At 30.0% G+C, this 25,888-nt stretch overlaps 3 protein-coding genes across 4 annotated transcripts; all 3 read right to left on the reverse strand.

Annotated features, from left to right (window-relative positions):
* Positions 1-706: 706 nt before the first annotated feature.
* Positions 707-13,677, reverse strand: LOC145742871 (uncharacterized). Of its 2 annotated transcripts, none has more exons than XM_082560703.1 (38): positions 13,560-13,677; positions 13,394-13,451; positions 13,050-13,255; positions 12,684-12,809; positions 12,337-12,539; positions 12,002-12,193; positions 11,716-11,806; positions 11,268-11,377; positions 10,963-11,106; positions 10,813-10,855; positions 10,380-10,673; positions 8,978-10,250; positions 8,745-8,855; positions 8,459-8,577; positions 8,073-8,154; positions 7,686-7,868; positions 7,420-7,520; positions 7,139-7,278; positions 6,963-7,024; positions 6,726-6,864; positions 6,261-6,408; positions 6,045-6,118; positions 5,769-5,948; positions 5,377-5,606; positions 4,996-5,170; positions 4,642-4,836; positions 4,465-4,581; positions 4,304-4,391; positions 4,162-4,226; positions 3,722-4,072; positions 3,349-3,540; positions 3,183-3,266; positions 2,952-3,054; positions 2,812-2,871; positions 2,593-2,727; positions 2,447-2,508; positions 1,946-2,383; positions 707-1,817 (listed from the first exon to the last, which is right to left on the reverse strand). In XM_082560703.1, the coding sequence occupies exons 1-38, from the start codon at positions 13,591-13,593 to the stop codon at positions 1,590-1,592; spliced, it is 6,636 nt and encodes a 2,211-aa protein (XP_082416829.1). In that variant the 5' UTR covers positions 13,594-13,677; the 3' UTR covers positions 707-1,589. The 2 variants fall into 2 exon arrangements, with proteins under 2 accessions (XP_082416829.1, XP_082416827.1); XM_082560701.1 differs by having other exon boundaries at positions 1,946-2,386.
* Positions 13,678-14,329: 652 nt separating this feature from the next.
* On the reverse strand, positions 14,330-19,728 carry LOC145741756 (solute carrier family 12 member 8-like). Its single transcript, XM_082559405.1, has 17 exons — positions 19,576-19,728; positions 19,339-19,482; positions 19,028-19,222; positions 18,671-18,803; positions 18,357-18,455; positions 17,937-18,138; positions 17,725-17,812; positions 17,565-17,631; positions 17,275-17,354; positions 16,935-17,135; positions 16,676-16,798; positions 16,419-16,476; positions 16,283-16,341; positions 16,051-16,203; positions 15,821-15,922; positions 15,493-15,671; positions 14,330-15,366 (listed from the first exon to the last, which is right to left on the reverse strand). Exons 1-17 carry the CDS (start codon positions 19,636-19,638, stop codon positions 15,168-15,170), a joined length of 2,145 nt encoding a protein of 714 aa, XP_082415531.1. The 5' UTR covers positions 19,639-19,728; the 3' UTR covers positions 14,330-15,167.
* Positions 19,729-19,732: 4 nt separating this feature from the next.
* On the reverse strand, positions 19,733-21,878 carry LOC145741758 (beta-catenin-like protein 1). Its single transcript, XM_082559406.1, has one exon. It carries the CDS (start codon positions 21,805-21,807, stop codon positions 19,951-19,953), a length of 1,857 nt encoding a protein of 618 aa, XP_082415532.1. The 5' UTR covers positions 21,808-21,878; the 3' UTR covers positions 19,733-19,950.
* Between the last annotated feature and the right edge of the window lie 4,010 nt (positions 21,879-25,888).

The following is a 25,888-nucleotide window of genomic DNA, read 5'->3' on the forward strand; positions in this document are numbered from 1 at the left end:
GTCTGAACGTACTGAAGGTAAGTTTGTAGTATAATCAGACAATATAATGATAAGCTACCGATTAACAATAATACAAAGTAATAAGTTTTTTTCTGTTCTCAGTTTACAAAACGTTCGTTCTACTTTCAACTCGAGTTTGATTGGTGTTTTTCACATTCGTATTTTCCGCTTTGTTTAATTAATCATGCATGTCAAATCACTTGACTTTATCCTCATAAAATATTTTTAAAACAAAAAATTTGTTCTTTAACAAAAGATATGTATGGTTATTTAAAAACATTAACGTGGTGAAGTCTATACATTTAATTTAAAAAAGCGAAGAACCAAGTACCCTAAATTAAAGGCAGCTAGCTGTCTCAGAGTCAGATTTACCAAGTTCGGCAGCGTGCTGTAGTGGTAAGAACACTTGCTACATCACACGTAAGCTCGTGGGTTTAATCCCTATTGATCTTATGCTGTAGCGCCCTTGAATTAGGCGCTATAAACGGTATAAACTCCTGCTGAGCCAGCACTTAATCAACAGCATAATCATCGGGCAATTATAATCTATAATATCCCGAACTGCCACAGGCAACTCGAGACTGGGTCGAGTAACTGATGTTACTCTATGTTTAAGTCGCGCATTCGACTTTCCCACATCGAGGATAAAGATATATACAAAAAAAAAGTTTTAGATTTAAAAACCAAACATCCAACATAGTTTTGCATTCAAACCTTAATTATTTATTTTCTTTCACTCTACGACAATATCAATAACCATGGCAACACACATTTTCCCTATGAACTACTGCCACCAATACAATAAAAACACTAGAAAATGAACGAAGTAGCAGTACGAGAGAAATTGCACATAAAACTCTACTACTCCCACCATTTTATATACAAATTGAAAAAAAAAAATGAATGGGTATATTAAATAACAAAGTTAATTACATATTTGCCATAAGCACCAAATTTTACATAAAGCGTTTAAATAAATACCTTAAAAGTTCTTTTATAATTTGTACTAAATAAAAAACTAAGTTTATAAATAACAAAACAATGTGCCAAAATATTTAGGTAGAATTTTCAAGTTAACAGCAAAACCATAAAAATTAAAACAAAATTTTGATATAAATTTTAATGTAACTTTTAAAATTACTAACAACAATCATTAAATTAAAAACAAACTGTAGAAGACATTAACATCACAAAGATTTCAAATACAAATTTGCCATTAAAGATATTCACAATAATTTAGCTATATAATAAATTAAATCATAAATACAGCCGGGAAGATAAAATGAGCAATGCAACTTAACATGAAGCAAAAACCATTAACATATTAAATGCTATATATAACGATGCAACTGTGGAAATAAAATTAAAAAGTATGTACAGCATTAAATTACTTAAATCACATACGTATACACAAACTGGAATAACTAATTTTTTTTACCAAAATCAAATAGGTTTTAACATCTTTACTAAACTAACAATACTTCCAGTGTGAAGTAGCAGCATATTTTTAACTCTACAATACATCAAATTTATTTTTACAATAAATTTTTCTAAGAATCTATTTTAAATATTATATACATCTCTTTTCTTTAACTGCCAGCGACTTTAGGGTACCCTCTACCCCTAGCCCGCCTGCTACTAAACCCTCCTCTTGTAGGGGCTGTTGGTTGAGCAAAGGGGTTTCTGTTTTGCCCCGCATCGAATTGGGACGGGTTATAAAAAGCAGTCATAGGGGGACCTGGAGGTGCAGTTGGTGGATCAGATGAAGTATTCTGGACAGCTTGGGCAGGAATGGGATTGGATGGAGGGTTATTTACCTTAAAAAATATTTAAATTTAGAAAAAATAAAAATTTGCGAAAAACATTTTATGAAAGACTTAAATTAAATATTTAATAAACTAAAAAATAAAATATTTTAATTTTTTTTAATTTAGTTAGTTGTTACCTGATTAGGAGGTTGATGGTTAGCATTTTGTTGCATACCAATATCTTGTGGTTGTGCTTGTAGTTGTGGTGGTTGGTTGCTTTGTTGCAAATGTTGTTGTTGTTGAACATTAAGTGGTTGTTGTTGTGGCTCGAAGGGTTGTTGTTGAAAAGAATTTTTCTGTGGTTGGAACTGTTGAGGCTGTTGTACAGTATTATCATTTATTTGTGGCTGAAAATGTTGTTGTGGTTTTTGTTGTTGAACATAGTCTTGTTGTTGAAATTGTTGCTGATTATTTGATGTCGGATTATTTTGTTGTGGCTGAAAAGATTGTTGTGGTTGAAATTGTTGTTGATTGTTTTGCTGTGGCTGGAATGGTGTTTGTTGTTGTTGTGGATTAAATGGTTGTTGCTGAAAATTACTTTGTTGATATTGCGATTGCTCATGCTGTTTCATATTCTGCTAAAAAAATATTTAATCAATTCAACATCTAACAATTTTTTTTAATATTTAAAAACTTACCTGATTTTCTGTGATTTTTTGATTGTCATGGTTTACTGTTTCAGATGGGGCACTTGTCGGCACTACAACAAAAAAGAAATAATAAAATTACACATAAAATTATGTTCTGTTTTAATTTTTAACATAATAAAATATAAAAATCATACCTGGCTTGGGTATAAACACGGAAGGATTATTGTTTTGAGTTGGGATAGATGGGAATAATGCAGGCGGGACAATATTTTGGTTGCTGTTTGAACTTGTTTTACCACCAAATGCATCCTTATACATTGATTTATTGTCTTAAAAAAATATTTAAATTAAATAATTTTAAAAAATTTAATTTTCAAAACGAGTGCAAAGAAAAATATAAAACAAAAACTTACTTAAACTTTTTAAAGAAAATTGATTTCTAGTCATTCCGCCAGAAGATGGCATTGGCGCATCTACAAATAAATTTTGAGTTATTCAAATATAAGGCTGAGGTCAACATATTTTTATTAAAAGTTTTTTAAATTTATTTTACCTGGAACAGAAGCTGAAGTAGCTACCATTGGTGGAGGGGCAAGCACTTCCTCTTCTTCCTCCTCACCATTTGTCCATCTTTTCTTAACCGGATCCCATACCAGCTATAACAAAATTAAAAAAATTAATTATAGTAATTTTCTTTAAAAACTATTCAAGTAAAGTTATAAATTTAATTGAAATATTTTATTGCGGTCAATTTTATTTTTTAAGCAAAATTTTAACCAAATACCTCTTTAACTGAATCATCAGGCAAGTGAACTTGATTAACTTTTTTTTTGGAAAACCAATTCATAAATCCCCATCCCTTCTTCTCCTAATGAAAATATTTATTGTTATTGTTTTTTGCAAATACAGCAAAAACTTCAAAACAAAGTTAAACAAATAAAATTATTTACTTTTTCAGCAGCTTTTTCCTTTTTAATGCTTTCAGCACTTGTGCTTCTTGATCTGCTTCGGTGTGAGTTCTCAGACACAGTTCGCGACCTTCGACCTGATGATTTTCGCGACCTATGACTGGTGTGGGATGCATGGGATTGGTGAGATGTTTGTGATGTGGTTCGAACCCGTGATACTACGTCAAGTGATGGCTAAAATTATGCAAACATTAAACCAATGCAAGTAATTATAAGTAAATGATTTAATATAGTACAAGTATCTATTATGCAAGTAAACATAAAGATTTTACTAAATTTGGGTCAACACTTACTAAAAAAATTTTAGGTTCTAAACAAAGTATAGAAATATTTTTTTCAGGAAAAGTGAACTCACCATGGCTGGAACTTGATCGTAATTTTCATTGCTTATTGGAAACGGTGGCTGCTGTTGGTTTTGGTAGAATTGTGGTTGTTGATAATTATGCTGTTCGAAATTGTTCTGTTGTGGTGGTTGAAATAGTGGTGGAGCTTGGTTGCTTTGTTGTTGTTGAAATTGTTGTTGTTGGAAATTATTCTGCTCTTGTTGTGGCTGGAATTGCTGTTGTTGTAAATTATTTTGTTCCCGTGGCTGCTGAAATTGCTGTTGTTGTGAACTTTCTTGTTGTTGTTCAAAACCACTTGGTGGTTGTTGTTGTTGAAACTGTTGCTGTTGAAGAGGGTTTGATTTTTGCATTAAATCACCCATCTGTAAAAATGTTTTTTTTATAAAAAATTTGATGCTAAAGCAAGTAATGGTTTTTATGCAAATTAGAATGAGAAAATTGTTTAACTTACCTGTTTAGGTTGGTAAAAAGTCGGCTCTATTGTTGGAGGTGGCCCATATGTATTAAAATGTTGACCTAAACAGATTTTAAGTTAGTATGTTGAATATACTAAAATATAGATATTTATTAATTAGAAATAAAAGTAAACTTACCATCTAATTGCACTTCTTCGACTGGTTGGTTTTGATCTGGTCTTTGGTAATTATTTTGAACCATCCCATGAGAGGAAGGGTCTTCTCTCTGCAAGAAAATAAGTTTGTTAAATAATAATTTTAAAATTTAACCTGAAACAAGGAAGAGTAAAAAAACTTACTATTTCCTCAACATCCTCATCATCTTCCTCTGAGGAGGCAGAATCAAGTTGGGATGTCACTGATGACATCATGGATGGAGAGATGGTGGAAGGGGGAAGCGACCCAAGTGAACTTTTCTAAACAAATTAAATCAATTTTCAATTCCATAACATAAAAAATAACTTTAGTGAACTTACCCCCATTCTCTCGCTGACCAAAAGTAAAGATTGTATCCACCGGAGGTCAGAAGAGAGTTGAGCCCCAGCTTGAACCCTGGGGTCATGATATTGCATGATGTTGATCATTTCTACGAGTTGTGATACGAGGGTCGTGGAGTACAAGCTTGGTGACTTACAAACAACTTTGGCGATGTTCTCACAATAATGAAAAGCCTACAAGTAAATGTTTTTATTTATTTAAAAGCAAATATTAAATATAAAAACAAATACACTAATTTCAGTTCGAATATCCATTTTTAAGCATATGAATTTAAGAAGAAGAATATGTAGCTATAAATTATTTACTTGTTTAAAAAAAATTTAAAAATCCACCTTTTCAACTAGGCCCAGTTCCATCAACCTTCCAGCATAAATAAGTTTGTAGATTTGCAGAGCTGGCATAAATTCCATCTTTGTTTTGTTTGTAGCATGACCAAGTGCTAAAGCATACTCATAACACTCCGACCTTCTTATCCCTTCATTCGTTGCAAATTGATAAAATGGCAACCTAAAAATTTAAGAAAAAATTTTTTTTTTGTTGAATTTAATTTATAAATTATAATATGTTGCAGTTTGAAGTAAGAAAAGATGTTAGCCATCTAGAAATAATATATCTGAATTCCTTTTTCTTAATTTTTGGATAAGGTGATTAATTAAAAAAAAATATATATATATAAGTTAAAAAAATATTACAAAACAAAGAAATTTGCTTACGTGTGATTTGAACCAATCAATACCAACTTCCCAGATTTCTTTGAATAATAACCAAGTGGAGAAGTAGCCATTAGGTAGCAGAAGTGAGCTGCATCGAGTAAATCTTTCGACAACAAAGTGTCCCCCAATGTCATGACAACCTTTGTGTCGAGGGTAATACTATCTGTGGCGTTGGACAACATCATGGCCAGGTGAGGACGCCAATCACCCCATCCCTCCTCCGCAATACACTATTTATTAAAATTTATAAAATTAAAGAGCCAAAAACAAAAAAAAATTTAAAATTGTGTTTTAAAAATAAAAACTCTAAAAATAATCACAAATTATTCTAAAAAATTATTTACTACTATATCATAATAAAATTTTTTTAAATTTTTTATTTTAATTTTTACAGTTGTCGCAGCAGGTTGTCTTCCAGACATCAACTGATAAAGAGTTTGAAGTGGATCATTAATAGGAAGAGAGTTAGCGAAGCGTAACATCACGTTAGCATGAGTTCTTGCATCGGTTTTACTGGCGAGCAACAAAGCGTGACCCCATAAATTTGACTTCATCGCCCATTCTAAAGCATCCTTGAAAAATGAATTTTGTTTTTAATTTTTCTGAACTTAAGTTTATTTTTTTAACCTTTCTATTTAAAAAATTACACAACAGTTTTATCAAGTTACCTTTTTTCTGCCATAAAGCAACAAGTCACGAAATCGGACTGTTGAAGAATCCTCATTATTCATATTAGCCTCATCTAAACCAATGTCAATAATAAATAAGTTAAAACTTACATATTCTATACAATTAACAGAAGAGAAAAATTAACAAAAAAATTACGAAAGAGAAAATTTAACTTGAACTGTAAAAACTTAGATTAGAAAACTGGATAAACTTACCATTTTGATTGGCAGGTACAACTTCCATATTTGATCCAGATGAAATCTGAGGTGGTCGGCGTTGCATGTCGTTCGGGGATTGCATCAAATCAAAGTTTCCGGAGTGGTCACGCATCAGTAACTCAGCTACGTCAGTTCCCATTATTGTCTAAACCCCAAAAAATATTTTCAAATTGTTGTTATAAATTAGTTTACATATTTTATCATATTGGTTTATCTGTTACTGAATACAAGATAAAAATTTCAAAAAATAATATTTTTATGTTAAAATTTTTTTTTTTAGTATTACTGTAAAAACTATTTAAACACTTTTTTATGTGAATAAAAATTTCAAGAAATAATATTTTTATGTTAAAATTTTTTTACATTAATACTAAAAAAAAAAATTTTAACATAAAAATATTATTTCTTGAAATTTTTATTCACATAAAAAAGTGTTTAAATAGTTTTTTAAGGTTGAAGTACCCCATTTTGTCGAACAAGAACAGATAAAAAGTCCCAGGTCAGAGCGACTGAATCTCTGTCAATGAGATCAGTTCTGCGTTGTGATTGGTTGGATTGTTGGGTGGTAAAACTTACAACATCTATCTTGTGCGTCTCTTTCCTATTAAAAAAAATAACAAAATTAAAAATTAATTCAATATTTTTTACAGTTTAGTAGATAAATAATAATTAAAGTCACTTATATTCTTAAGAGTTAACCTTGAAAGAGGACCGGGATAAGATCTGAATTCTTCAGCTTCAGGTGTTTCTTCCAATAATGTCTGAAAATAAAAAAGTGTTTTATTAAGAAATTAAGAAAAAGTTCCTTGTTAAAATCATCCTGTAAAAAAATTTATAATGATCATGTAACATTTAAAAAAAAAAACACACCATACCTCAACACTTAACATCTCTACTGTAGCAGGTTTTCCATCAACTGGGGAGTTGGGTAAAACATGAATCAAATACCCACCAGCCCCAAACCTTAAGATGGGGTGAGCTGAGTTAAATTTAGCTGGGGTGCGTCGATCTGGAACTAAAATAATACAATTCCAAATAAAATCAAAACCCAAATTAATTTTAAAACTTAGTTATTTTGAGTTTTTCAAGTGGCTTCATATTTTTTTTTTAAATTCATATAAACTAATACCTGATAATTATTTATGTAAGTTCTCACCTTTTGGTAAGTTTTCCCATGTTTCCTCATCAAAAGTGTTTGGATATGAGGTTGTATCCTCAAGTGTATGTTCTCCTTTGTATTGATAACCTTGTTGTAAACTAAATATAATGAAATTATACCTTAAAACATTTTTTTACAACATCTCAAGCAGGTAGGTAAGTGTGTTCATTATGTTTAGTTTACAAAATAACAGTAATGTTTATTAGTATTAAATTCTATATATTGTAAATAAGTATTTGTAGTAACAACAACCATAAACTAACCTTTCATCGTAGTTGTTGTCAGCATATGAGGATTGATTTTGAGCAGTTGAAGTATTATAAGAATCCACTTTGCTACTTCGGTTCTGGTTGTCATAGTAACGGGGATCATATTGTTGCTGGCTTTGATGGTTTCTCCAATCCCCATAACCCCGCTGGTTGTAATATTGGTCTTGATGGTAACGCCTTAAAAGAAAATAAATAAAATCATAATTTGATAAATAATCAAATAAGTTAATTTTTACAAATAAAAACAGGATAATTACAAAATAAAATTTCAAAATCAAGTAAATTTAAATTTTTCCAATAAATCCAAACAATTACTACCAATATTTAAGAAATAAGGAACAGATAAATGGTAAATTGAATTAAATATCAACTTTATGTTACCCATATTGATCTGATGCTCTTCTGTCATAATAATATCTCTGGTCATAATAAGCACCATATTTGTTGTAGTAATCACCTTGATCTAAAACAAAACAGAAATTTTTAAACAAAATTGAGTAAAATAGGGGAGATTTTTAAAGACTGTTTGATTTTACGACATCCTGGTTTAATGTTTGTAAAACGATTGTTAAATTTCAATTTGCTTTTTTAGCAAAAAATTAAAAAACGTTTTACAAAAAAATGTCCACCTTTTTTATTTGAATTCATTTGTATTATCAAACAAAAGTAATTTTATATTATTATTATTTTAATATATTTAACAATTAGTAAAACACGATATTAAACTTTTATTATTTATAAACGAAATTTTTTTCCTAAATATCTACTTTGATAATAATCTCTCCTGTATCCTCTGTTATAATAATCCTCCTTCCGAGCTCGATAATAATCATCATATTCATTATTATACCTTCCACTATATCGTGGGTCATATTCATACCCTTGCCTGTTAAAAATAAATAATAAAAAAATTTAAATACAAATTCTTTTTTTAAATTAATAACCCTAAATTGGTTTGATAATATTTTATTGTTAATACAATTTTTTTTTTCAACATTGTAATCTAATTGACTTGTAAATATGCTTAAGATAAGAATAAAAAATTAATGTTACCTAGATCTGGGCCTATGATAGTTATATTGATCATATTCAGATCTTTCATGATAAGGAACATAGGAAGTCTCTCCTGTTATACTTGATCTAGAAGGTGGCCTTGATGATACCCTTGAATATATTTTACCATATTAATTTATGTTATTAAATAATTTACTTTAAACATGTTAATACAATTTTAAACTGAAACTAATATTTCAATAATCAAAATTTGTATTACAATTTTAAATTACCTTTCTACATTCTCCCTTTGATATGAAGTGTTTTGGTAATAAGAAGGTCCATAACCACTTGTTTGGGGGTGAGAAACTGGTTCTGGTTGATTTTGTGATCCACGGTTTTGAGATGGTGCATGTAAATTATGGTGTGCATGGTCGGATGATGATGGTGGATAACCATCTGGTTGACCAGAAACATATTGCTGGGAATGGTACTGGCCTTCATATGGTCTTTGATGTGAAGAAATGGTCGGAGCTGAATGCTGATAGTTTGTTGTTGGTTCAGATTGACCTCTTGCATGTTGAGCATGATGGTAGTTTTTGTCTGGTACTTGTTGATTATGTTGTGGTGGTTGTTGAGAAGTGGTTTGTGAAAGATATCCTGGTTCATTGTTAGAATGTACTGGTGCAAGTGAAGGTTCACCCTGGTTGTTGGTTGGTCGGTCACCACTTAAAAGATTAGGATTCGCATCTGCTGGTAATTTAGGTACATACACATTGGATTGAGATGAATGAGAGGTTTGACCAACTATTTGAGGATTTTGTTCAAAACCTGTTGAATGCTGCAAACCTGCTGGGTGATCAATTTGCTGCTGCAAAAAAAGTGGTGGTTGTTGGCTATTATTAGTTTGAGAATACCCAGAACCACTAGAAACTGGTCCTTGAATAACTGGAATAGGTACTTGGTTAGAAACTGGTTGCGAATTGGTATGAATTGAATTTGCATTTGTTTGATTAACTTCTATGTTTGGTTGGGCATTTCCAAGATAATTTGTGGGAACTGGTTCACTTAAAGGTGGTTGCTTACTTACACCAGAACTCTCCAAGCCAGTAGAAAAAGTGGTTGCCACTGTTGAAGGATTAGTATATGACTGATTTTGATCACTTACTGCTGATTTATTTTGATGAATATTACCAAGTGGTTCTAAGACTGGTGGTTTTGGTGGTTGATTTATTTCTTGCTCGGAAAACTTTAGTTCTGATGTTGAAGAGACCAGAGATAAAGGAGGGTTGTCCTTAGGGTCTCCGGAATTTCGATCTTCCGAATAAGGATGTAAACTGGCATGCATGTCGCTGTAGGATTGGTTGTAATCATTACCAGTAGTTGGTGCAGTCGACACAACTCTTGCAGGTGGTGCACTGGTTACAGCCATTTGACTGTGAAGGTTGTTATTGGTTGGTCCAGAATAAGTAGGTTGGTGGTAAGAAGTGTTTGCTTTTAAGGAATTTGATGTGTCCACAGGTCTTGGCTCAACGCTCACATAAGATGAATGCATGGTATGAGTTTCTATAAACAACAAAAATATATAAAAATAACAAAGTGTCAAAATTCAATATATAAAAGCAAAGATATTTATTATCATAAGACTACTATAAGGGGTGTTAACTTGTACAATTTAAAAAAAAAAACACTTACCAATCATATTTATTTCTTCGTTGTCAGGTTGTTGCACAATTTCTGGAAAATTTTCTGGGTCCAACACAACAGCTGGGGCTGAACGTTGGCTTACCCCAGACTTAGTAGAACTATTACTATTTCTACGACCTTGTAAACTACTAACAGAATTAGTGCGAGATGTTTTTATTTTAACATCACTTTGTTTTACGGTTGGTTCTGCCAGTTTTTCAGTTGATTCAAGATCTTGGTTGGTTGGAATTTCAGGTTGGAAGTTTGATGTTGTTGGAGTTTCAGCATTTTCTTTTAAAAATTCTACAGAAAATAATTTTTTTATTTAAGATAAAAAAATTGATGGTTTAAATCGACATTAATTAATCTATTAATTAAAACACAGTTACAACTTCACAAAACACTATAAAATTAAAGAAAAACAAACAAGTATTTTTCTTACCCGCATTATAATTTCCAGAGTCAAGTTGATTAGTTTCAAAAACCTTAAACAAAAAACTTACATGAAAAAATATTGTAACGTACTTATTGTCTGTAAACTTGGTAAGTAAACACACTAAAACACTTAATAAAACCATGTTAAGATATCTACCTGTTGCTGATAATTTTGTTCATTAGATTTCATATATTGTGATGAGGATTCAAGAACTAAATTGTTTGGAGCATTTTTATTGTTGGTCTGATCCCCAGTTCCTTCCAAAGTAGAATCAGGAACAAATAAGTTTAAATTTTCCATCTAAATTTTTTTTTAGATATTTTTATAAATGTGTAAACAAACCAATTTTTTATCACAAAATGAAAAAATTCTTTAAACCTCTTCAAACAGTTTTCTATTATTTTATAAAAACATAAAACAATATTATTTTTACTTAATGAGAATATGCTTATATCACTTACCTCTGATGTAACAACATTTAAAACTTCAAAACTTTCTGAATGTTGAAGTTGTGGAATATCTGGATCCTCCATATTTTCTTGATTAAATATTTCATTTTGTAAAGAATTGTCTAAATAAAAAAAAAAACAAGGGTTAGGCATGTAACAAAAGTAACAGTTCACTAAATGAATCTGTAAATAATGGAGCTTAGAGGACTATATATCTATCCAATTTATAGACCTGCAAAATAAATAATACCTATAGTTGTGGATGCAAGTTAATAATTACTAGCAAATATTATTTAAAATTGAGAACCACATTACGACAATTAAAATTCTGCCCATATGGTAGGCAATCGACTACTATATTTAATTATAAAAAAAATGCAATTATTAAATAAAAGCAAGTCTCCTGTATAATATTAATTTAAATTCAACAATGACATTCTTGAACAAAAAATATAATAACCTTGTAATGGTGGTGGTTGTTGTTGGTTATTTTCCACCAAATTCCACTCACTTGTACTGGCTGAAGTTGTACTTATAGGTGCCCAAGTTCCCTTTAACATATAGTTCATAATTTTTTTAAATTGGTAATGACAAAACAAGAACACAAAAATAAATAGCATTGAAAATTACCATTTTGCTGAAATATGTAAATAGTTTAGACAATAAATGCAATAGACTAATCAACAAAACATAAATTTAATCCTTTTTTTGAAGAAAACACAACATTTTGAAGTAAATCTATTTACCTGTGAGTGAAGTCCATCATATTCCCTTCTCTCATTGGAAGGATGAAGATGACTTGATGATGCATCAAAGTGTCCCACTTCTTCCGGAGGTCGCCCATAATTAGGATGATATGAAAGTTGAGCTGAGTTGTTGTTAGCCATGTTCATGTAGGATCCAAACAAATGATTTTGGCCCATAACTTCAGGAATTCCCTAAAGTATAGATAAAAATTTCAGTAAAACAAAAAAAATGTTGTTTGTATATATTTAAACAATATAAACTATTGATTTTGAATTTAAACTGAATCTTGAATTCTATGTATTGAAATCTAGATATATGTGACTATTATTTTAACCTGTGAAACAACTGTAGGGTCATAAGGTATGTCGTGTTCACTTGTTTCAATACTTTCAGCAGGTGCCATATACTGTGCTGGTGAATCAGAATTCGAGAAATTAGCAGAGGTCGAGGGCAACATGTTTGAAGACGATGCCAAATCTTGAAATGAATTTGGTAAGTTTCTTTCAGTCTGAGAAGTTAATTCTTCTTGTTGAATTACTAAATAAAAAATAATGTTTTGGTAAAAAAAAAAATAGTTAAATTTACTTTTGTCCTTAACTAACCCAAAAAAAACTTAAAAGCACTTATTAAAAGTATTAAGCATTTAAAACACTTGTGTGATGGTTTACACATAACACTTACAATTACTTGGATAAGATTCTACAGTTCGCTGGGGCGAATTTTGATGACTTGAAGTCGAGAGAGAGTTATTATTGGAAGAACTTTGTTGATTGGTCATCACTGAATTTTCGCTTGAACTTACAACTTCTAAAAAAAATTTAAGCAGACAGGTAATTTTAAATCATAGCTTTTGTATTGTTTAATCAATAAAACAATTTGAGAATAGTTTGGCCAGTTTATTGTTACAATAAGTTTATATTTATTAAAACCACAAGTAAAAATTTATAACTGTAAATTAAAGGTAAGTAGCTTACTAATATTAATAATTAATTAATTGTTTGCATAAGGCATTTTTAACATAGAATTTTTTGTCTGTGCATTTCTTACCAAATTCCTGTGGGTGTTGCATCTGCAAAGCATTTAACTTATGTTCTTGTTGGTCTAATGGATTTGCCTGATAATCCTCCAAGTGGTTATGGTCATAAAATTCTTGCTGTTGAGAAACAGGCATGGCTGGAAAATGATTGTCTTGTAGGTCATTTAAACCTGGTCCTTGTTGGTTATACATTACAGGGACATTGTACGGAGGTTGACTACAAAATTATTTTAGTGTTTAAGCAAAAAGAATATCTTACTGTAGTTTTCAATTTATATAATTTTTATTGGATAATTTTTGTCTTACAGTTTTAATTAAATGTATACACACAAATACTTGCGTATCAAACACTTACAACTCATTTTCTTGCATATTTGATGGTGGAAAATGCCCAGTATTAGACATGTGTGGACCTTTAAAATATTATTCAAAATGTTAAAAAGGAATCAGTAAAATAAGCTTAGTTTATAAGATAACTGTTATTTTACAAAAAAATGAAACAATATTTTAAAAAAACTTACCATCAAAATATGGCTCCTTTTCATCTGCTGACATTATTCACACACAGAAAATATTTTTATCTATTGGATAATTAAAACTTAAACATTGCTTTAGTTTAAAATACTGACAACTTTAACTTAAAACAATAAAAAAATAAGTGAGTTGAATGTTGATAAATAAAATAAACTCCAGTCTGCCAGTTATTTCAAAGCTAAAAATATTCTTCTATTGAAAATAAGTAAACCAACGTGATTCGCCTAATCTTTTTTTATAACCAGGTAGCTGGCCATAAACCCGGCCTTTTCTTAACTTAAGTTAAAAACAAGAAATTAAAGACGTATGCCAACCAGACCAACAAACCAAACAAAAAATCGACACGCGTGACGTAGCATTGAAAACTTGAGACATCAGCAAATTATTGAAAATGTCAACATCTGCCACAACTCGGTATAGAGTAGCGATTATACCTAATTAATCAAACATTTAAACAAAGTAAGAACATATAAATTAATATTTAGCATTCAAAACAAAAATGTATATTTAAAAACTAACATCTACTCACAATCATCATCTAAAATAATACTTTATTGAACAACAAAATACAATAAATTGATGAGGCTTCGTGGCATACAAAAAAGCATTTTTCTGTCACCATTTTAGCAAAATATGACGCAGTTGTTGTGTACGATTTGCGTTTGCTATTTTTTGTTTATCCTCGAATCAATTAAAGTAATTAAGATTCATTGTTTTTTTTAAATACTAAAGAACACACAAATTGATTATTATTTATTTGTTAAAATATTTTTCAAATAAAACATTAAATGTTAGTACCATTTATTTCTAAATTAACTTACATAACTAACAAACTAAGCAAATTAGAACAAATAATTAATTTTAATAGAAACTGCAATTAAGATTCGTGATTAATAAAAGATATGAATTTTAAAGTTACGACCAAAACATATAAAAAAATAAACTGGATTATTTAACAAAAACATCAAATTTAAAAAAATGTGCATAATAAGTGATAATATTGCATTTACATTAAAAATATTGGACCTGAAGATTTTGTAAATTAAACATAAATCATTGGAATTTAAAACAGATTAAGGACACTTATCATTAAAAATTCTACAACTACAGTGAGTATAAACTGCAAAACATTAGAGTGCAAATAAAAATATTTCACATAAAAATATTCGGATAAAACTATTTGAAAAAAAACGAAAGTGCAAAACTTTAAATTATATGAAGAAATATATGATACAGTAAACCAAATTATACAGAAATATAAATAAAATGATAAAAAATTAACTGTTATGTTAAATTAATTATATATGAACCCTTTCAATTGCACCAAAGATATACGAAAACAAATTGGTAGTATTTAAGTAAACAACTGATTGGTTACAAATATTACCTGTAAGAAATAAAAAAAAACAATATATGAAAAATCCACCTACAGTGATTATTAATACAAATCAAATTCCATAACATTAAAAAAATGTTTAGACTGATTATAAGTTAAGGCTGATAGCAAAAAAGTTTTAATTTAAAAACTACCCTAGCTCTGTAGTACTATTAAGGCTTTGGCAATACTAGCACCTAACTATTCCTACTTATTTAATTTATTCAGTATTATTTTGTATTTCCACAAGTGGCCGATTTTCAGAAACAAGAGCAACATAATCTCCCATAGCAGATTGATGAAAGCGCTCTCTGTTAGCAAAGTCTTCATTGTCATGTGTTAACACGGTACTAACTACAGTATAGGGTGCACTTACTACTGAAGTTACAACAAACTGCTCAGGTGGAGGATCATGTTTTCTGCAAAGTTAATTTAAATTAATCTGAATTTAAATCATTTTAGAGAAAGTTTTTGTCCACCAAAATTTAGTGATTTTAAATTTAAAAATATAATTAGTCATATATAGTGTTTTAAATATGCCAAACCTGCACAATTTATGACCAAGTTCTTTTGTCCATTCAATAAAACTAAATTGAGCAGCTGCCCCTGGGTTTAATCCTGGGTTAAAAAGGGATGTGTATAGATATATTAACGAGAACGCAAGAATGTTGGCAAAGGCATAAACCCAGTGAATAAGAAACATAACCGTCAAACTCATGACCACCTAAAAAAATAAACAACACTTTTGTTATTACAACAAAAACAAAGTTAAACTTTTTACACTTTCATGTTTTGATGGTTAAACAAAAAAACTGAAAATATAATTTACAAATAATAATTTTATGCAATAAATTATAAAAAGGTCATGCTTACTCCAAATAAAGATGCCCATCTGTTACATAATATTGAGTACCAGGACTTCGGTTGTGGTAATATTTCATCCATATCTGAGATTTGAAATGACGGCTCCTCTTCCTTAAATTAAAATAAAATTAATAGTACAATGAAAGTATTTTTCACAAAACTTAGAAACACGAAAACATGATTTAAAAAAATAACCAAAAAAGTGACTATGTCATAATATATTTTAATCAATAAGTTACTGGAACATTGTTTTCTTTTAATAAATTTTCCTCTAGGTTCTCAGAGTTCTGTTCTGGTTTAGTTTGTTTATCCTCAACAATATTTTTTTCAATCTCTTTTTCAGCTTCATTTTTATCTTCATTTTCAGATGCATTTTCATTGGGTGACTGTTCCTTTGATATTAATTTAAAATTTAAAAAAAACATATTTTATTTCAAAATTTTAAGTATGTCAGTTTTGTGTAATATATACCTCATAACTTCCATTTTCGCCATTCTCAAGTTGGTAAGTGTGCTTTAAATAATCTTGACCTGTTAAAATAAAAAATACATAAAACAACATTTTGATACAACCAAGATTTTAATTTTTAGTATAAAAATAAATAAACCTGTTTTTTGTGTGACCTTTTTCTCAGGAATTTCTTCATTGTCACTGACATCAGAAGTCTACACAAAAAGTTTTTTTGTTAAAGTTTTGAAAACAAACTGTAACCAATACCACCACAAAAAAAATTTTTTGCTTCAAACGCCCCTACTTAAAATAAATGCAGATTAGTTGTAAGGTATGTTGGAAATTCCCATGAAATGTTATTACCCAAAGTTAGGGTTTAAACCAAAAAATAACATACTGTTATGCCAAACTCACCAGTGTAGAATATTTGTTTATTTTGTCCAGGTCTTTAGTGAAGTCAGTCATAGTACCAGGGGCATCTTGCATACTTCCATAAGATATATGTTTGGTTTGTACTTCATCTGTTTTATTTGTTGTCTATAATTAAAAAAAAAATTTATATTTAATTTACTTTAATAATTTACAATGCATATTCGTTTAAACATGTTGATTTAGAATAAAAATATATTTATAACACATACCAATTGAAAACAGATTTTCGACAACACTTCACCTTATATTTTGAATAATTTTTTATGCTTATATCGTAACTCATAGCCAATGCGAAGTATGCATAATCAACTGTGGCATATACAAGCATGAAGTTGCATGTAATAATGGGTGATATACCATTTAGGTTTCCAACAAATATAAACAGCAAAGATATTAGGCCAACAACACAAATTGCAATTACCGGAGTCTTGTTTGGACCAAACTAAATAAAAAAAGAAATAATTGTTATACAAAAATTGTTTTACAAATAAATATTTAAAATTTAGTAGAAATACAAACTCTTTAACTTTAATTGAAAACTTTGTAAAGTACCACAATATATATATATATATTCTGCTTACCCCTTTTCCCAAAAACTTTAACGCAGGTATAACATTTTCATTTGCAATACTTTGTAGAACACGTGGGGCCCCATAGAGCCCTAAATATTTTTATTTATATTTAATTAAATATAAGTAATAAATAGTATAGATATTTAATACTTTGATTCAAGTATACCAAATAATATAATAAAGTGAGACATCATTGGCTTATAATTAATTTTGTTTAAATATATCTCTTATACAGGCTATTTAAAACTTATAGTAGCAATTACAAAAGTTTATATTAAACTAATTAAGTTAATAAGTACCTGTGCTACAAGATGATGTGCTGGACATATAAACACCAAGTAACCATAAAACTCCCACCCCAGAAACCTAACAAAAAAACAATTTATATTTTTTAGGCTATTTATATTAAAAAACAAATATATACGAGAAAAAAAACTGGTGCTAGATAAAATAACAAACCTTTTCAGCAATCATAAAGTCGACTTGTAAAGCTTGTCGCAAGCAAGTAGAACCAAGAAGAAGTACAAATATGAGGTATAACACAAAACTTAAAATATAAAGTCTAAATTAGCATATTGGCTTAAACAAATTAAAAAAAATAATTCTAACAGTTATATATTATGCTCAACACATTTTTAAAATTAATTTACAATATATAATATTAAACCCACCTTATTGCAATAGCAAACAGGGTACCATTGGGTATACTTTTTGCTGGGTTTTTAAGGTCCCCAGACATGTTAACCCCAGCCATAACACCAGTTGCTGTGGGAAAAAAGACCCCAAACACGGTAAAAAATGTCTCGCCAGGTTGTAAAGAAATATAAGAATTATTTCTCATGACCTCCGACGAGTAGCCAACAAAGCCGGCCTCTGTAAACACACAAGAAATTTTTAGTGTTTAAGAAAGGTGGAAAAACTTACACTATGTAAACACACTGTTTAAACAAATGTAAATTCTACTTTCAGGTTGATTTACGCCTTATACAAAGTTTAAAAAGCGAAAAAAAAATCTAATCTACCTAGCATAAAAAAATACAACCCAAACAATTTAAATATAACATTATTTTTATGATATATTAATTTTTTACCTGGATCAGTATGAACAAAAGTCCCAATAATAAAATCTGAAGTTGAAACGATGAGAACGAATAACAAAACCAACTGCAATCTAATCACCCACTTTACACCTGATTGAATATTTAAAACAAATAGTTAAACAAAAAACTTTGTTTAACTATTGGAATAACAAAAGAAACCTATAACTAACACAATGCCAATTTTTACAAAAATATATCTGTAATATTATCAATAAAATTGTTTTTTTTAGATCAAGTTTTTGTTTTAACAATATATCAATGTTGCGTTATAAATTGAAAGTATAAAATTAATTATTTTAGTTTACCAGCTAAATTAATGGCGAGTAAAAGAACTAAGGTACCAATAGCAACTCCCCTTACAGCCCATTCATTATTCCAATTAAATGTCTCGGTGACCGATTCAGCAAAACCAGTACAATATAATGCCGAGACAACAGACTAAACAGAAATTGAAATTAAAAAGTTATATATATTTATATTCACTTAATTTTAAAGTGGATTATTTTACTTTTAATTATTATTGCTTTAAATATTTTTAGATCAAATATTAAAAATACATTTTTTTAGTAATATTTTAAATGAATTCCACAACAGCTTTAATAAATTAAAAACCATGTTTTTAACATATGTATTTTTCAAATAATAGTTTTTTAGAATCTTACCAATCCGAATGCATACATGACTCCGATAGTTCCTCCAACTTTTCCACCAAGAACTTTAGATACCAGATAATAAACACCACCTGTCCCCATGTCTTTAAACCTCTCGCATACTCCTATAGCTGACAAGGAGGCAAGTAAGGCAACTGATACAGTTATGACGACAATCAAAATTGCAAGCCCAATACCAACATTGCCCTGATAACAAAAAAATAATAATTTTAGATAGTGTTAGTTTGCATTAAAATGTTGTCTGAATAATAATAAAGTTTTTAAAATCCTAATTTTGTTAAAGTTGTGTTAGTTTTGCTTACCACCATCCACCCAGTTCTTAAGAACAAAACCACTCCAAATATGTTGATTAAACATGATGTAAACACACCATCCCAAGTACCAAACAAAACTGGTTCAACCACGAAAAACTGGGATTTCCACCATGGTTTTGTTTTTTTACCATTCTGTATAAATATTAGCAAAATAAAATGTTTTATTTAAAAATGTTATTATCTGATTTAATTAAATTTATTATCTTTACATTTCTAACTTTTTACCTGCTGTAAGTTTTCTTCATAAAATAAGTCTTTAAATTGGGAATTTTCCTCAACTTCTACCATTCTATATTTGTTACTACAAAAATGAGTTCATTGGCTTCGATTTTGCAGTAATAGTAGTTTAGTTAACCAAATATATTTTCTAACAACCTTAAACCTAAATTCAGAAAATAGAAGAGTACAAAACTGTTAATCATTACTAGGTGGCCCAATTCATATATTAAATCATAGCAATTCTCAATAAAATCAAACCAAGTGTAGGTCCATAACATATAAATGCTTACAATTTTCTGTTTAGTTTTTTTAATATTTTAAAGTTGTAAATTATCAAAAGAAAGAAAGGTAACAGCAGGCAAGTTAAGCTATGCAAAAAAGCTAAAATTTATCAGCTAATGCAATAATTTTCTGTTGACTTGATGCATGATAAGGATGATTTCCATCTCCAATACTACCAGCAAATTCCCTTATCACTGAGCGAATACTTTTTACAGTTCCACCCCTTAGGTTTAAAATTTTTAAAACTCTCTGCTTGATTTGCGAAGACCCTGATGCACAAATGTCCACAATAATATAATCAGTTTGTTGCAGAGTAAATAATCCAGCTTCAAGTCTGCGTAAATAAAACATTTCTTTTAGTTCCTCTTCATCTTCACCTTGTGCTCTTAGTCTTGTTTGTTCTCTTTCGAGCCTGTTGTCAACTGCTTGAATCCTATCGAAATATTTAAAATGGAGTTCCATTAAGCGATCTACTTTCTCAAAATCATTTTCACCAAATTTTGCCAGCAATCGTTGTCTTTGTGAACCTTTTAGATTGTGTAACATCGAAGCAATAATAGAAACAACATGCTCTTCATGATCTTTTGTAGCAGTTCCAATTTTTTTGTTCTTTTTCGGTGGTTTCATAAATAAAGGAAACAAAGTTCTTAAACCTAGAATTTCCACAAACTTTGAGCAATTGTTGCTGCCATCCGGTCCACTCATAGCATGATCTAAAACTCGCAAAGCACTATTTCTCGAAAGTTTTTTCTCTCTTAACATTAAGTTCATGAGCTGCAGACCTTCTCCTTGTAGAAACTTTCCACGATTTCCCTTGTATAACAAAGTGGAACAAATTGTGTTAAAAATATTTTCCATGTATTCAATTTCCTCAGTGCCCTTGGGATCATGTCGCTTAAACATAGCCAGTTGCTGTAAAACAATATCAATACCATCCATGTCCCCCATCAACTGCCTGGTTTCATCATGTTCTTGCAATAAGATGGACAAAATTTCAGAACAGTACAATTTGTTAGCATCGAATAACATTTTAGCTTTTAAACGTTTTAAAATCCAAGCTAACAGTCCACTTTTGGCAATAACTGGACATAGTTCTGGTTTCGCTTCAAGAATATTTTCAATCACAGCAAGTGAGTTGTGTACACCCTCAGCTTCTTCTTTAACACTTTCATCCAATCTTTCTAAATTTTGAACAATTAAAAGCGAGACCTGGCCATCAATTAGGGCATCAATTAACAACTCTGCAACTTCTTCATTCTCACTAAACACATCAGCGTCAGTTAACTCTTGTACCAAATCAACCACAGCAATCGAAATATCAGTGTTTGCATGATTCATAAGCGTCAACAGCGAGTTAACTGCCCGCAGCTCCACTAGATAATGATATTGATTAGGCATGGTAGCAAGAATTTTCATTTCAACAATGACATCGTTAAGATCAAGTTCGGATTCCATAAACTTGTCAGGACTGTCAGGAAACTTGATTCTCATTTCTTGATTTTTTAGGACCTTTTTTTCAAATGTAAGAATCAGTTTTTTAACCTTTTGATCGTCATATTCTTCAATGTCAACCTCACCTTGTTTTTGCTGAACCTTTTCTTCCCACATTTCCAGCAACTTCATTTGTCGTTCTTCTTCACTGATTTTATTTTCTTCAGGTTCCTTTTGACTGGCCGGCTCTGTGTTTACTGGAGTAGAAATACTACTTGAAGTTTGTTTGTTTATTGTTTTCGAACCCAATTGCAGTCTGGTGGCCTTTTTCTTAGGCTTGCTATCCAAAGCTCCATGTTGTTTAGCATTTTCAAAAAAAGTATCTAAATCCACATCCATTTTAGGTTTGTTTTGAAAACTTCCTGAAAGTTTTTGTATTTTTCGTTGTTCTGATGTTGTATCACCTCCATGTTCACGTTTTGCATTTACATGTGGTTTAAACGAAAGAAGTTCACCAACATCCATTTTATTTATAATAAACTGTATTAATCTGTTAATAATATTTTGACTATTTTCTTTAATAAAAATAAAATAGTGAAATGACAACGGGTAGCATTTATATTATTTTTCTATAGAACTTAAATCTTAGCGAAAAACTAACACAAATCTAACGATCATACTTACAGACTAATGGTTTTTAAAAAATAGTATGGCTTTGCTTATGCCATGAATTCATGAGTCTGACTTAATCAACCTGACCAAAATATCGTACGTGATTGGCTGTTGGTATTCTCTGTTGCGTAACAGTAATTTCTGTTCCGTAACACAAAAATAACAATATATGCTTTTAAATAACAATGGGAGTTTTTACCGCGTAAATCTATAGTGTTATTCAGTTATAAAATTTTTAATAGATAGATTGTGTGACATTTAGGTAGTATTTTTTATTGGTAATTAAAATTAACTAACGGCATTTATGTTAATTTTTTAGAGAATACTACTGTAGTAGATTGCTGATTGCGTTTTTTAAAGCTCAATTTTTAAACATTAACCGGTTATAGTTCTTTAAGACTATTTCTACCAAAAACAGTTCTTTTCTATACTAAAACCGTTTTACCATATTTAATATATTGATTCTTTTGAACTTATTTGAAAATTGTGTAGCCTTTACTTTTATATAAAGTTTTTTAAAGTAGTTAAGGAAGTCAAGTAGGCTTCTACTAACCGTATATATAGTTTATTTTTAGAATATTGCAGAAACAAGAAAGGCAGGGGCAACAGAAGGAAAAAAAAGAAATGAACACTTCAGAAGTAAAATCGCCTTCGAGTATGCTGACTGTGGTACAGCTAAAATATTTTTGTTTTTTAATTTTTAAAAAACTATATTATCCTTTTGTTATTAAAAAACAGCATGTTAAAATTACATCTTAAATACAAATATTTTAGTTTGTTACAACAATTGAGGAGGTTGAGGCCACAATTACTAAATTTGAAACCTCCACCTTGACCAAGTTTGTACAGCGTCAAGTCCACAAGAGTAAAAGTGAGCAAATTTTATGGAACAAGGATTTTGTACCATACAGATTTATTGAAAGTTTTAATATGGAATGTCAACATGGCAAAGACCGTAGCAATAGCTTGAAAGCTAAGAGTAAAGTTATACCAGAGGTAAACCACTTAAATTATATTAATAATGATTTTGCTAAAGATAGGTCAAACTGAAAATTACTTAATAATTTACAATTTATTATTTTCAATTTTTAGCTTATTGATCATGTGGTACCTAGAACATACATGGGCTTACAAGGATAAAAAAAAACAAATTGTCCTGCTAACATTAGCATTACCAAAATAAAACTTTTTCCAACATACAAGGTTTATTTTAACATTTTAACTACTGCCTAAAACACAATTGCAACATTCTAATAACAAATTACATTTTCAAGATTAATTTTTATGAGTGCAAAAAAGAATTGAAACAACTTAAAAACCGAGTATCCAAAAGTTTAAAGTATGAACTGAGCAACTCACCATCATCTATAAAATCTAGAATTGTTTATAAAATAAATTTTCCACCAAGCCAAGTCACATGTTGGTCATGTAACTGGAAAGGTTATTTAAAAAAAAATTGTTATATATTTAAATACTTCTATAAAACAAAAAATAATATTAAATTATTGTAACAGGAAGCTGGATATCAGCAGGCAGTGGATAAGCGAATAATTGCTGAAATAGGAAAACTTCTTGACGAAGGTGTTAGCAGTGTCCGTGAACTTAAAAAAGCAATTGCTCTTTATGTTAGACATGATTTATTTAAAGATCAACCCCTGCCATGTCCTACAAATCGAAGATTTTATCCATGCATCAAGGATTTAAAAAACAGCTTTTATTATGCATTTGTAAAATCAAAATTCGATCCAACCAACGTAAAACTTTTAATTGATGAATGGAAAAAGTCATATGGTACTGATGACAATGTTTTGTATTGACCATATGTGGCAGGAGAAGCAAACAATGTGAAAGAACAAGAAAGTGAATGGGATGAAATTCCTTTTATTAAGTGTAGGCAATCACTTTTATTTGTACATTAATTTGCTTGGCAAAAACGTTTGCTTGAAAGGTATGGGCAAGAGATGTGTCTTTTAGATGCTACCTACAAAACATCAGAATATGCCCTTCCCCTTTTTTTTCTTTGTGTAAAGACCAACGTTAACTATCAAGTTGTTGGGTCCTTTATTATACAAAATGAAACTGCTGATGATATTGAAGAGGCACTTAAAGTTTTGCGAAAATGGTGTCCCAATTGGAATCCCTTATATTTTATGACAGATAAGTGCGATGCTGAAATTCTTGCAATCGAGGCCATTTTTAAAGGTGTTATATATATTAGCCTAAAAAAACATTATATTATTTAAAAAGCATAAATAACAATTAAGCTGTTAATATTTTTTATTTATCGAAAGACTGTAGAGTATTGATTTGTGACTTTCACCGAGAACAAGCATGGGGGAGATGGGTTAGAAAACATGATAATGGCATTGGTGATAAAAGCAAGCAACAATGTGCATTGGGTTTAAGGCGATCTGTTGCCTCAGCAGATACTGATGAGATGTTTACAACGGCAATAACTCAGTTGAAAAGTAGTAATATTTGGAATGATAATGCTAAGTTTCAAAGTTATTTTGAAAAATATTGGGAACCTACAAAAGAGGTAATTCAACAAACCACATCTAAGTGTTTAGATTTAATCACAAAAATAAAATTAAAATCATTATTAATCTTTATTGCATTATTTTGTAGCGCTGGGCTTGGCTCTATAGAGTAAATAAGCTCAAAGTTATTATTAACACAAACAATGGTGTGGAGAGTCAAAACAGAACGTTAAAGGAATGCCATATACGCTTTCGCACAGACAGATCTTTATCTGGAGTTATCACAGTGTTACATAAAGACTTTTTGCCTGAAAGTTTTCAAAGGTTAGTATATCATTTTTAATATGTGACCCCAATAGTAGCAGTATCATTAAGTTTTGTTTTATATTTTACACCTAAAACGGTAACTGTTGCTTTTTTAGGTACAGAAATGAAAACCTTGCGGCTTCCAATAACTATCGTCAATACCATGGTAATGTTCCTTCTTTTTTACATGATAGACCCCACAACATTATAAAACATTGCATCAAAAGAATGCTTTCTTCAACTGACATTTCTAGTGAATCGATATCAAGAGTAGAAGATATGTTTTATGTGAACAGCGCAGAAACAAAAGAAGTCTATGAAGTTTCTATTTATCAGGGACCAAAATGCTCATGTGTAGACTTTAAAAGAAACTGTTTACCATGCAAACATATGTTTAGCATTTTCAAAAAATTTCCAGATGTGTCATGGGAAAATTTTCCTACATGGTACATAAATTCTCCTTTTATGATTTTGGATCCTTGCATTGTTAATCCTACAAATCCAGTGTACCAAGCTACATGCAAAATTGAACGGACAGTACCACAACGACACGAACCCAATTGTGAATCCAAAACACCATCACAACAACTTAAAAATCAAGAGAAAACAAAACACTCAACAATAACGAGAATCTCTAATGCTTTAACAACCATAAGAGATTTATCATTCGATGTTACTTCAGAAGAAGCCTTGTTGAAGGCTGAAGCGACACTAAATGAAGTTATCGAGGATATGAGAAATAATTGTAAACATGATGGTGGGTTGCGAGTGTTGGGATCAGAAGAAAAGATAAAAAAAAAAATGGAAAAAAAATCAACTAAAGTAATTAAATCAAAAGTAGCAGTTCATGATGAGCTTCCGAGAAAGTATCCAAAGGCAAACAAGTTTGTATCAAGACATGGTAAACATGCTGATTCTATGCGGGACCTATACCGAGTAACTTCTTTGTTTCCAAAAGGGTGTTCCTTTTATGATGATGGGTCCGACTTTCAAATTCCACCTGTCAAAAAACCCCGTACTAACTATGTAGCAAAAACACCAGTAGCAATTATAAAGAAGGTTACTCCATCTATTGCGGTACTTAAAAAAAAGGGCTTACTTAAAAACTTGTTAAAAAATGGTCCATATAATATTTCATTAGTAAATAT

This window comes from Corella eumyota, chromosome 2 (assembly GCF_963082875.1).
Source record: "Corella eumyota chromosome 2, kaCorEumy4.1, whole genome shotgun sequence".
Classification (NCBI taxonomy): domain Eukaryota; kingdom Metazoa; phylum Chordata; class Ascidiacea; order Phlebobranchia; family Corellidae; genus Corella; species Corella eumyota.

What these genes read in the sequence shown, in the direction of transcription:
- LOC145742871 (XM_082560701.1), bottom strand. Translation starts at nt 13,593, where the DNA reads ATGTCAGCAGATGAAAAGGAGCCATATTTTGATG. An exon ending in ATGAGGATGTTGAGGAAATA is followed by an intron (nt 4,392 to 4,464) that starts GTAAGTTTTTTT and finishes ATTTTCTTGCAG; the next exon opens with AGAGAAGACCCTTCCTCTCA. An exon ending in CTGATGATTCAGTTAAAGAG is followed by an intron (nt 3,055 to 3,182) that starts GTATTTGGTTAA and finishes ATTTTGTTATAG; the next exon opens with CTGGTATGGGATCCGGTTAA.
- LOC145741756 (XM_082559405.1), bottom strand. Translation starts at nt 19,638, where the DNA reads ATGGTAGAAGTTGAGGAAAATTCCCAATTTAAAGACTTATTTTATGAA. An exon ending in ATGAAGAAAACTTACAGCAG is followed by an intron (nt 19,483 to 19,575) that starts GTAAAAAGTTAG and finishes ATATTTATACAG; the next exon opens with AATGGTAAAAAAACAAAACC. An exon ending in GATGGGCATCTTTATTTGGA is followed by an intron (nt 15,672 to 15,820) that starts GTAAGCATGACC and finishes TTATTTTTTTAG; the next exon opens with GTGGTCATGAGTTTGACGGT.
- LOC145741758 (XM_082559406.1), bottom strand. Translation starts at nt 21,807, where the DNA reads ATGGATGTTGGTGAACTTCTTTCGTTTAAACCACATGTAAATGCAAAA.